General features: G+C 43.5%; 1 protein-coding gene across 1 annotated transcript in view; it reads left to right on the top strand.

Moving 5' to 3' along the window:
* Positions 1-10838: 10838 nt before the first annotated feature.
* CPM (carboxypeptidase M) overlaps positions 10839-13335 on the top strand; it is a 34945-nt gene continuing 32448 nt past the window's right edge. The window contains exon 1 of the mRNA XM_083399907.1: positions 10839-10906. Coding sequence (XP_083256033.1) covers positions 10874-10906 — 33 coding nt within the window. The 5' untranslated portion in view covers positions 10839-10873. The remainder of the gene's footprint in view (positions 10907-13335) is intronic.

Below are 13335 nucleotides of genomic sequence, written 5' to 3'. Positions count from 1 at the left end.
TGCCTTCGCTCCTGCTGCAAGTCCCATGCACGGGCAGCAGGAGGAACCAGGAGTGTGCGACAGGGACTGGCAGCAAGAGGGAGGGACAAACATTATAATGATGATCGGGGACATTTGAGATCCCAGCGACAGCGGGAAGCCAGTGCTGCTGATAGGATTCAAAGGCCCACAGATACATATTAATGATATATTAAGCCTCTTGTCTCCGGAGGATATAGAAGAACTAACATTAGATCCCAGGGACTGTGTAAAGGGCATTTGTCCCATCCCTGTGTTACAATTCATTACATGCATGTGTATGTATTTACTTCAATGTCTGCTTATAAATATAAAGGAAGCTAAAGGACAATGATCCATCTTCCTGTTTCTGGAGAAGGAGTGGAAGGACCCTGTGTTGTAAGTCTACATTGTACCCAGAGAAATGATGCTGGGACCCTGGCTGGAGCAAAGAACTGTATCCAACAAAATCCTCCTCAGAGAAAAAAAGTACTTCAGCTTGTGCAACAAGATTTCCTCTCCCAGCATACCCTGTTTGGGGAATTGCCCCCATCACTCTGGAGCAGATTGCAGGAGGCATGCAGAAAGAGGCAGTTCCATTGCACAAGTAGAAATCCCACCGCTAAAAGGAGGACTTAATTGGGCACGACCCAGTGTGACATTACATGTTTACTTAGAGGTCCCATTCTCTGATAGGGCTTAAGGTAAAGGTAAAGGGACCCCTAACCATTAAGTCCAGTCGTGGCCGACTCTGGGGTTGTGGTGCTCATCTTGCTTTATTGGCCGAGCAAGCCAGCGAACTAAGCCGCTTCTGGTGAAACAGAGCAGCACACGGAAACGGCTTTTACCTTCCCGCCGGAGCGGTACCTATTTATCTACTTGCACTTTGACGTGCTTTCAAACTGCTAGGTTGGCAGGAGCAGGGACCGAGCAACGGGAGCTCACCCCGTCGTGGGGATCTGAACCGCCGACCTTCTGATCGGCAAGGCCTAGGCTCTGTGGTTTAACCCACAGCGCCACCCACGTCCCTCTGATAGGGCTTACTCCCACATAAATGTGTATAGGATTCCATACTGGTAGCCCAGTCCTCTATGGGCTTACTTGTAAACTTTGACACCCACCTGTCAAAGTGGAGGACTCTGGATCCAGCCCACCAGCTCCCCACCACTACTTTACCTTATGCAGTGCACCCCCTAAAATTAATCTCCATCTTTGCTAATACTGTATAAGGACTATAAGGCATACCTTTACTTGTGCTCTGTCCCTAAGGCAGCAATCCTAATCCCACTTATTTGGGAGTAAATTCCTTTCAATTCAACATTAATTACTTCTGAGTAGATATGGTTAGGACTGTGCTGTTGTACACAAGACCTGCTTGTTATTAGAGATAGATTCAACCAGTTGTTGACTTTTTCATCCATAGAATCAGTAGTTTCTTTTTCCAAATAGTTTTTGGTACAACCTGAATTTGTGTCAGGGGAAAAAACAAACCCCTTCCAGTAACACCTTAGTGACCAACTAAGTTTGTTATTGGTATGAAGAAGTGTGCATGCACACGAAAGCTCATACCAATAACAAACTTAGTTGGTCTCTAAGGTGCTACTGGAATGATTTTTTTTGTCTGTTTGTTTTGACTATGGCAGACCAACACGGCTACCTACCTGTAACCTGAATTTGTTTGTGTGTTAAGTACAGCCTTGTCTATCATAAGTAAGTAGCAGGTTCTGTTAAGAATTATAACTGTGTCTCAGATGGATTGTAGAAAATTCCAGAGACCATAAATAGTTTAAAGAAATTGAAGGGAATGATTTAAAAAAAGGAAAAACTCTGTAAAATGGTCATACACTGTTGCCACAGTAGATGTCACTAAAGCTAAAGTAACATTAACCAACTTCAAAACTAATATTACAAGTCCTTCCTCCAGATCATAAAGTATGAAATCTCTAGTTCTGCCAGATTAGACCAGATGTCCATCTAGTCAGCATTCTACTCTCACAGTGGCCAGCTAGATGCCTTTGGGAAACCCACAAACAGGATTTGAGCACAACAACACTCTCCCCCTCCTTGTTTCCCCCCAGTAACTTGTATTATAGCAGGCTTCCTCAACCTTGGCCCTCCAGATGTTTTGAGACTACAATTCCCATCATCCCTGGCCACTGGTTCTGCTAGCTAGGGATCATGGGAGTTGTAGGCAAAAAAACATCTGGAGGGCTGAGGTTAAGGAAGCCTATATTATAGGCATACTGCTTCCTACACTTTCAGTAGTAGCCATTAATAGCTTCATCCTCTATATATTTATCTAATCTGCTTTTAAAGCTATACAAATTGGTAGTCATCACTGCGTATTTTCTTTGCCTGTGGAGCAGAGCCTGCAAACATCAAGATCTGCAGGTCCAAAAAGGGCAAAACACAAAAACTGGACCTCCATAATAATTAAATTAGGCTGCAAAGTTAATTTTGAGCCCCTTTGCAAGTTGTGTCTCCATATAATTCCATGGAATTTGAACTGCCAGGATGCTTCAGTTGTTACTTGTGTTAGCAACTTGGACAAGCTGTCCTAAAGTTAATACAGAAGTTCATTTAAGGTTAGCAGTTTAACAGGTTACATTAATTTATTTGGTCAAATATGCAGGAGCTTTTGCTCCTCCATATTCCCTTCTTGTGGTACAATAAGCTATAATGAGTTTGTGGTAAACCGTAAGACAATACTGTATTTCCAAGACTTGCTCAGTTTTCCAAAGGACAAAGAAAGATTCGTTCCAAAACAGATGGCACTTAGGCCTCACCAAATGTATTGTTTTTAAGTTTGAATGCCAAGATGAAGTGTTCATGAAAACAACTGGCTGGTTTTGTGCATTGCTACATGGCAGTTGCTCTTCTTCTTGTTTCCAGCTTTTGGGATTTGTTATTTTGTACATACTCAGGCCAAAATGAAATACTCTGAAATATTAAATATTCAGTTGAATACACATACACTAATGGGGGGTAGAGGAAATTTGGACTGTCCCACATACTGATTTATTTTAAACAAAAATAGTTTTTAATAAAGTTACAGATACATTACAAAAATGAGACAGATCAATATTAGACATGAATACACTTAGGCAAGAATAGCCAGCTGCACAAATGTAAGATGGAGAACACCTAGCTTGGCCATAGTTTGTACAATCTACAATCTATTTCTGCCTGGCAGATATGAGGAATTACTAGCTGTGAATTAGTGTTGCCATGGACAGATGGAAATGTGAGAGAGCGCAATGAGAAGGCCTTATATCACATCCCTGGAATCTCTAGTGAAGGAATATCAAGTAAAAGGACTGGGACCTGGGAGAACCTTTTTGCTTGACAGCTACTCTCACAATTCACTTTCTGTTGTTTTTTTACTGGGCCAAATGTTTAATACAATTCTATAAATCTGCTCTCCAGCAAGCAAAACAAGATGATTAGAATGTATAACTTTATGCCAGATTCACAGTTATTTCTCAGCTTAATTCTTACACAGACTACAGTAGGGAAGAACTTCTGCATGAACCAGAACCAACTGGCTAACTAATTCTAGAAAAGAAATGCTAGTCTGGGTATACCAGTAGGGATAAATCATCAGGGTGCCAGCCTTTCTTAAGCTAACAATTGAGAGGCTGTTGCATAAGAACAGACATTTTTCACAAATATGATGGCTCTAAACTGTTTTGGCTGCAGTCCTGCAGTGTTTGGAAAGTGTATTGACAAGGTTGCTAGGAGAAAAATGAAGAAGCCATGAACTGTGAAACAGAAGGGAAGTTTCCCCTCCAGAAGAGGGAAGGAATAGTTCAAAAGGGTCCGGTTAAACAGTTAATGAAATGTAAGGGTGGGCAGTATGTCACCCCAACACAACAGAGTGCCTTTTATAAGTCAATCAGTGGGGCATTGTCTGATGGTGACGGTATAATTTCAGACCCTACTTTCCAAACCACCATGAATGGTCTTCCCCAAAAGATATGAGAAATATCGACACCCTGTGTTGGCATAATCATGGAGCATTATAATATAGTTTATGATAGTACAGTGGTACCTCGGGTTACATATGCTTCAGGTTACATACGCTTCAGGTTACAGACTCCTCTAACCCAGAAATAGTGCTTCAGGTTAAGAACTTTGCTTCAGGATGAGAACAGAAATTGTGCTTCAGCGGCACGGCGGCAGCTGGAGGCCCCATTAGCTAAAGTGGTGCTTCAGGTTAAGAATAGTTTCAGGTTAAGAATGGACCTCTGGAACGAATTAAGTACTTAACCTGAGGTACCACTGTACAGTCTAGCAGAGCAATTCTATACTTGCATTGCTCCAGGACTGGAGATGTGCCGCAACTACGCTAGTGGAACAGCCTCTGCGCCCCATGCATGCTCAGCCCACATGTTGTTGGGGCCCTTATCAGGTTGATGGGACACTGTCCAAACATCCTGGCCCTGACACAAAACTCCACAACCTCGAGGCTTGGGAAAAGAGAGACCACGACTGCTCTGTGGCCCAGCTCTCCTGTCAGTGGGGGTCTAAGAAAACACTTCCTCTGACCCTACAGAAGCAGATCAAGGCTGGTGAAGAGGGCTAGATTGATGTGCTTCACCTGCATCCACCTGCCTGTTTCCAACTGCTGCCCCACTGTTTCTTCTGAAGCCCTGAAGTATGTAAACCAGCCCTCCTTAAATGCCTATACAGTGGTACCTCGGGTTAAGTACATTATTCGTTCCAGAGGTCCACTCTAAATCTGAAACTGTTCTTAATCTGAAGCACCACTTTAGCTAATGGGGCCTCCCGCTGCTGCCTTGCCACCGCTGCACGATTTCTGTTCTCATCCTGAAGCAAAGTTCTTAACCCAAGGTACTATTTCTGGGTTAGCGGAGTCTGTAACCTGAAGTGTATGTAACCTGAAGCATATGTAACCCGAGGTACCACTGTATATGCAAGGTGAAAGATGCAAAGCTGTGCCTAAACTGACACAAACATCATTCCTTGCTGTCATGGGAATGGTACAGTAGTTCAGTTATCATGTTAATTCAGCTCAAGGGTGTCCTAACCAAAAATACTTGGACCTTGGGCCTTTTTTGCAGTGGCTCTGCGTTGGTGGAATAGCAAAATTTTCAAGGGGGAGGCGGCCCCCTCAATATTCTGTGGCCTGCAGTGGGTCCTGCTGGGCCTCCCTCCAGCTGCAACAGACGCTGTCCTGTTTCCCTGTGGCCATGGCAGGCCTTGTGGCCGGCAACATGACATCACTCACATGTCGCGCATGTGACATGACACATCACAAAGTTGGGCAGAACCCAGCACCTGTGCTCCCCAGGGAAGCTCACCTGGCAAAAATGTTCATTAACTAGGCCTTTGGATGATTAACATTTTATATTCCTTTTAAATGTGTTTGTGGGAGGGGGCTTTATAGTTTTGCTTTGTTTTGGTTTTTATTACGTCTCTTATGTTTTCATTTTTATTTTTATGCTGTGAACTGCCCTAAGACCTTCAGACAAAGAGCGGCATGCAAATTTAAAAATAAATAAATAAATAAATAAATAAATACAGGATAGAAATTGAATAATTTCAAAATGTTATAATAATAATAATAATAATAATAAATAATAATAATAATAAATAATAATAAATTTTATTTATAAAATGTTACATTTCTTAAGCAAAATAACTATATGTTTCAGTAGAGGGCACACAACCTAGGCTCCTAAAAAAGATGTGCTAAGTTAGTAAATTATTTTGTCTTAATGGTTTGTTAGGACAACACAAACATCTATCATGAGAAAGAAACATTGTCAATAGACACCATCTGTGTCATTCTACCTGTACACATTGGTTCCGAGAAGTAGATGTTTTTTGGCTTACTTTTCATGATTTCCGTTCTATCATTTTCCCTGGGGGATTTGTCTCCTATTTGCAAGTTTAATTGTTTATGTGGACTTTCCCAGGGTCCCTTTCCCTTTATTCCTCTCCCACTCCATCCCTATATAATATGAATCTCTGAAGCCCAAGAGAACCTTAGCCAAATCAGCATTCCATCTCTGCCCCGTTTCCTCCAAGCTGCAGAAATGGAAAAAGCTAAGCTAGAAATGGTTCTTATAAAAAAAGAAACAAGGCATTGTATCTTAAGAAAGACCTGTGACTTTAGGATAGTGTTTCCCCCCCACTATATCACTGTGAAAAACTTGTGGTATTGTAGGCATTTAGCACCCATCTATATTTTATGATCATTTATTTTTATAATACTGCAGTATCTTTATATGGTGCAGGCATTTATTTGGTGTAGACTATTATTTCAATAGCCTGTGAAGGAGCTGGGCCTTAAGGGGCAATCAAACATCAGCATTAATCATAACAGTGTTGGCTATTTGCAGTTTAGTTGCGCTACAGAAAGCTTGCTGGGGAGACCACGCATTACAAGGAACTCAAAAATAACTTTAACAAGGTTTTAAAAACAAAAACTGCTTTTACACTAAATGTATCAACAAGCATGACCCAACCACCAACCCATCCCCCCGGGTACTGAGACAGCTAGGTGCTGCTCTTTATATACTATACCCGATTGCTGACACAGCTTAATTAACACAACTTAACAGAACCTGCTATACTCCTTCACAGCTGTAAAACTGGGTCACATTATTTGCTCTGGCCCTTAAAGACATACACATCTTGTGGAACAATAATGAACCTTCAAATTTAAAGAGACCATTCAACAAGCAGGTGGCACGGCAGTTAACGAAATAAATAGGATAGATAGACATTTGCAAATACACTACAGCACTGTCCTAACCATGCCTAAGTAAAGGACCCTGACCATTAGATCCAGTCGTGACCGACTCTGGGGTTGCGGCGCTCATCTTGCTTTATTGGCTGAAGGAGCCGGAGTACAGCTTCGGGTCATGTGGCCAGCATGACTAAGCCGCTTCTGGCGAACCAGAGCAGTGCACAGAAACACCGTTTACCTTCCCGCTGGAGCGGTACCTATTCATCTACTTGCACTTTGATGTGCTTTCGAACTGCTAGGTTGGCAGGAGCAGGGACCGAGCAACGGGAACTCACCCCGTCACGGGGATTCGAACCGCCGACCTTCTGATCGGCAAGTCCTAGGCTCTGTGGTTTAACCCACAGCGCCACCCATGTCCCTATTCCTAACCATGCCTACTTGGAAGTAATTCCTATTTGGTTCAGCGGAGCAATGGAATAGGGTTAGTATTGCAGCCTGTGCATTTACTATGGGCAGGATTCAGGTAATGTGCCCCACCAGCAGAAGCCCATGCAAGGGCTTCCTGCTAGTGCAATGTGGCTTTCCCATTCCTTGTACCCACCTAAATTAACTGGCAGGGGTCAGATTATTCTGTCAGGCAAGCAGAAATGCTTGGGCTGACTGAGTGAGCTGCATAGTGCTATGTTGAATTCCTCCCCATCCATTTGAAGAAGTCCGGTATAGATACAACGCACAGAAACTAGAAGTGAGAAGTTATTTTGTAGGTAACTAAAGTTTGCACCAAAGATGCCACACAATCTGTTTATAATTGGAGCACCATGTCCCATCAGTTATACTGACATATTAGTTTTGTTTTAATTGGCGAGTGTAACTAGTGGAACATTCTCATGGATATAATGTAAAAAAGAACGATTCTATCCTTCATGTAGGCTCATTGTTGGGATAGGATTGTACCTAAACTTCCTTTTTCACAATGCTTGTATCCTCTTGCTTTGTTCTTTTCTGCTGAGCTATTAGCCAGATCACAGGGCTGCTACTGATGAGGTGTTTTTTTTTAAATATAGATTTTCAGAAGTATACTGAGCTTTTCACCACGTCTGGTGGCTTAAAACACAGAATATACACAATTTTGAACGTAAATTAAAACATTGAAGAATAAAACTTTAGAACATCATTCATGTCATGAGGGCCTGAAATAAAACCGTTTTAAACCCAATGACAGAAACTTAGCAGTGAAACTTGCACTGCACACTTCCACAAGACTAGCCAGTAGTTGGGTCCGAAGAGGAAGTCAGGATCACAAGACAAATGAGGCTGTACAAAGGCCAAGCCAGGAAGCCAGAACACACCAGAGCCTGTAAAGACCTCATTGCTTGAGCAACGCTCAACAGGAATAATTTACTCCTGGTGTCCTCCCAAAGACATGTCTGTGGGCAAAATGGGAGGACTTCAAAGTACCGTGTGGGGTGTTTGAAAGGCCCATGGTGGTAGGAGAGACAGTTTCCACTGGATATATTTTTTTCCACTTTAACAGCTAAATCGATGGAAAGTGCTTCCCCCTCCTTGAGCAAGGGACACTTGGTGGGAGTGTGCTTTGCTCCAGCAAAGGATCCACCAGGAGCTCACTCTAAGCTCCTGGTTGTTCCTTTGAAGCCCCGTCCTTACCTGCCACACACCTGATATTACATAATCATGTCAGGTGTTGGGTGGGTGGACATGGTTTGGCCAAAATGTCCTTGCAGGTCAAATGAAGAGACCTGGCATGCCAAATTTTGTCCACTGGCCTGAGGTTCTCCACCTCTGGGGTAGATTATGAGACCTGAAGGTATCATATCCAGTAGCACCGCCCAGCGGATGAGATATCAGGTGTCCAATTGTTATTTATATATGCAACAGGTACAAAAAGGACTGCTAGTTTTTCATCAGAATTGCTGAAAGCACCAGAGTCTGACAAGATCAGAAGCCCCAATATATCTCTTTCCCAATCTCTATCCTCCAGATGATGTCCTCATCTTCCATAGGCCCACCCCACACATTTGTGTTTGCCCACACATAAAACGATATCTTACTTTTTAAACTCAGGCCCATGCACCTAAACTTACACTGCTCTAGGGACACCTGACAATCATCTTCTGTTTATCAGGTAAGTGTGCTGGAATCATCATCTGAAGTCGTGTCCATGTGGTGTAGTAGATTACCTTGTTTTCCCCATCCTGACCACAACATTAGTTAATCAGATGACCAGCTTCAAGCTGCTAGTTGAGACTTAGCAGCACTGCATTGTTTTTCTAGAATAAAATGTAGGAACACTGCACATTTGTCCGACTGCTGTATGCATTCCTTGTAATTCAGCTAGAGTGTGATTGGTTAGGCTCTCTTTGTGTGTCATGCACCCAGCTCCAAGCATGTATGCTTGCCTTAACTCATCCCTGCATTGCATGATAGTGATCCATCATTCCAAACACTAGAAAAATATTTCAATACCAGATATTTTTAGTAGGAAGTCATTTTTAATTGCTAGCCTAGCTGCAGCAAAGGGTTGTGCAACATACAAGTTGATTTTTTGAAGCTGGATTGAAACGAAGAGGTTCTACTTCAATCAGAGGGCTCTCAGTATAATCCTTTCTGGTATTTTGAGTGGTATCGGGGCAATAATATGCAATGCTGTATCTGTTTGCACTCATTGTCTTGCACTAATCTGTGTGCGTTTCTCCTACGTATACGCTGCAATGGAATTTATGATAGCCTGATCCCTCCTATGAGTTCAGTTTAAGAGGAATGAATGGAAAAAACTGAACGGCGCCGCTTTCCATAGAATATCAAGGACATTTATTGAGTAAATGAAAAATTGGGTCTACACACCCTACCTTCTGTTGCTGTTTTCCAGCTGGCCATCCTCATGCAATAGTAGCACATTGGGAAGCAGAGTCAATGGACTGTGAATTCCACCTGGTCAACCTATTCCTTAGGCAAGCTGATGAAATGGAGCTGAGTGACTTCTGAAAGAAAAGCAGAAGACTATGTAAAGTCAAAAGGAACTCCCATCAGCCCAGCAAGAAATGTAATGGGTGATGATGTAAGAGGTGTTCTTTACATGAAGGATGGTGACCAGTCTACTTTATTCAGAACAAACCCTTAGCACAGATAAGGCATAAGGAAAGCCCACCAGAAACCTCTCTCTTCAGTGGCCTCAGGGCACTGGTCTCTAGGACTCCCAGGCTTATCAAACCTTAACTAGAGCTGCTCCAGGCTCTGGTGAACTGGAACACATAATACATAGACTGGTATTACAGATGGGTTTGTAGTCCAACAACATCTGGAGGGCCACAATTTCTCCATCTCTGTCTTCACAGTCTCAGGGGATCATATGCTTTGGAGCAGAGGATAAAGGAAGCCCAATGAGATTAAAATGGCGCTGTAAGCAAAGAATCTATTAAAAAAAACCAAAACACTTGTACCGCACTATAAACAATCACCCGAAAATGCCAGCGCAAAGGAAAATAGAGTATGCAGGCCGCCTCTGCTAAATGCCTACATGTTGAAGAGGTGATGCGGAGTTAAGGGAGATGGGTGATGGGGTGTCAGTCTCTAGGTGTGTCCTAGAGACTGGTGGATCATCATTCCCAGGACCCGGAATGCTCCTCCTTTCCAGAAGCAGCACCAGCTATCAGTGGCACCCACTGGGAAAGCTGAGGCACGAATGGGATGTGCTGGGAAGGAAGGGAAGCAGAGCACATACCATGTGGAGTTTTCCAACAGCTGACAACGTGGGAGCACTACTCCCACAGCTGGCCTCTGGCCTCCACCTGTGGGTTCTCCATTCATGCCCTCTACCAACTGAGCGAAGGGGTTTCCTCATTCCTTCTCCAGGCATCTGGCTGTATATGGTTCTTAGTGGGGCACTGCCTACATATTTAAGTGGAAACTAGGAACTCGTGGGTCTTTCCTTATTTAATGTGGTTTCCTCCCCAGCTACCTGATTGTGCAGAGTTCGGTGTGTGTTCTAGGTTCTATGACAACATGGGGGAATTCTCTGGTTGCCATGAGTTCACCAGTGTGTTCTCTGCCTGGGTGATATAATATGAGAGCATCATCGGTACACAGTGATATGAGGGGTAAGTGGTGCAGGAGTTACCATGGACGTTGCAAGCATGACCCATGTTGCTGCTACAGCACCTCTCATTCCTTCTGGTATGGTTTTGTTTTCTACTTTGCTGTTGGGTGCGCATAGGATTGTGTCTATGTTATGCAGCAGAAGGCTGATATAGATGTGTAATAGCAGCCAGGGATTGGCTGGATGCGGAAGAGTGGTGGGAACTGCCTGGCCAAGAGTCCCCCGGGGAGGATACAGAAGAAAACGACTTAGATTCCGGCTGGTGGGACACTGGAGAGCAGTCTGCAGAAGGGTTGAGCTGAGAGGTGCTAGAAGCAGGAGGTTTGAGCCATCACAGGGGGTCTGGAGAAGGAGGCCCTTCCAGGGCAGGGTTAGAGGCTGAGAGTCACAGTGTGAGCGCAGACTCAGAGAGGAATCAGAGGTTACCCTTGCTACACAGCAGCAGAACAGTCTCAGTCTTGCTGGCTCTCCTCCCCATCTGATACTCTACTCAAGGAGAATCCTGCACGTTGCTGAGCAATGGGCTAGACAGGACCAGAAGAGGAGCCCACTCCCTTGGCACAGCCTTCATCTGCTTTGGAGAGGTCCAGAGTGAGAGTCTAGAGGGGGCAAGGGCGGGGCTAGTGGTCAGTTTCAGCAATGTCTCAGCTGGGTTAAGATGAACCAGAGGACTCTACTGTGTTGTTATTTTCTGTTAATAAAAAGCTAATTGCGTTCTGTGTCTTCCGTGCTTCCCTGCCTTGTGGTTGACCTGGGCTTGCTTGACAGCTCCTTGACACAGAGCAGGACTTTAGGTTAGCTCTGTATGTTCTGCAACTTCCCTCACTCGCAGCTACTCTCTTTTTCTGATTCATCACATGGGGACAGACATTCAACTTCAAACACAGAGATTTATTTGGATAATAAAAGTACTTATTTTGCTAAATCCATACCTTGGCAACCTCTGCTTTGTTGGATATTAGCCTCGTATTTCCAAGCTTTAGGGCTTAGAGTTTTCATGGCAGGTATTAACAAGAGTAGCATGCAATCTTATCTCAGTGTTCTAAATGCATTCTAATTCTCACATGTGTTCTAATCTACAACCTTAGAAAAAAATGAAAGGCACTCTCCATCTGATAACTCTTGTATAAAAATATTAAGTAAGGGTTAACCTTCATGTTTCGTACACAATGCATTGTGGACTAGATACTTCATACTGGGGAATATGAACACCTGAACATTTAGTGTGCACCTTTAAAAGTGCCTTGATATGTGTGTGACATGCAGATAAATTATTCATCCCAATCCTCTTTCTCAAGTAAGAGTAATGGTTCATTGACTCAGCAAACAATCAGTGAGCCTTATTTTCTGCTAGGATGCCTATAGCAAATGCTGGCCCACAAATGGCCAGAGGATGGAGCAAGCTTGCTTTCTCCTGCTCCAGAAGCTAGGACCTGAACCAATAAATTCAAGTTACAAGAAAAGACATTCTGACTAAGCTTCAGGAAGAACTTTCTGACAGCAAAAGTTGTTCACCAGGGGAACATACCCTGAGAGGTGATGAACTCTTCTTCCTTGAAGGTTCTTAAGCAGAGGTTGGGTGGCCATTTGTCTTGTATAATTTGGTTGAGGCTAAACGACCCTCAGCTCTACAGTTCCTAGGATTCATCTCCAAGAGAGAAACCTTTATTGAGGTAGTTTATTGCATGGTGGATAGCTTAATGAAAATGTCAACCCATTATATGGCTGTTGGAATTTGCATATTTTTTTTTCCACGTGTTGGGGACCATTTAAAATTAAACTACTGATATCAGAATGCCCTTATACAAATGGTGTGACCTCATTTAATAATTTGCAGAGTTCTGGTCTTTGTTGTGCCTCAAAAAGGATACTGGAGAGCAGAAGAAAGTGCAGAATGGGGGAAACAAAATGATAAAGGGCTGGAGCAAAAGGGGCTGTGAAGGATATGCTGTTTGGGGCTGTTTTAAGCCTAGAAAACAATTGAGTAAGGAGGGCAATGATAAGAGGTTGATGGTGCAGGAAAAGTGGAAACATGGAAGTTTCTCTCTCTCTCAATACAAGAACCTGCAGTCAGCCAATGAACGGTTAGAGATTCAAGACAGGCAAAAGGAAGCCCTTGCAGCAAATAGTTAAACCAAGGAACTCACTGCCTCAAGATGCGGTGATGGCCTCCAACCTGGACAGCTTCCCAAACTTGATAAAACAAATTCATTCATTGCTGTTTATGGCAAACTAGACAGCACAGCTCATCATAGCCTTGGAATGCCTGTTGCTGAGGAAGGTGATTGCGAGAGCACACCATCCCATGCGTGTTCGGCTTGTAGGCATCTGACCAGCTTCTTTGGGAAATGGGGATGATGGATATTTTGATCCGGAGGGCCTTTCTTAGGCTCCGTCATCTTTCATGTGAATACTAATAACATGGTATCATTGGGGGGGGGGGGACAGACGACAACACGAATTTGGTTTTTGTCAAGAAACTGCAGCGCAATCGGTGGTGGAATGT

The sequence above is a fragment of the Podarcis tiliguerta genome (genome assembly GCF_965153285.1).
Source record: "Podarcis tiliguerta genome assembly, chromosome: 10".
In the NCBI taxonomy this organism is placed as follows: domain Eukaryota; kingdom Metazoa; phylum Chordata; class Lepidosauria; order Squamata; family Lacertidae; genus Podarcis; species Podarcis tiliguerta.
The sequence above is the reverse complement of the archived record's forward strand: the minus strand, read 5'-3'. Positions and strand labels throughout refer to the sequence as shown.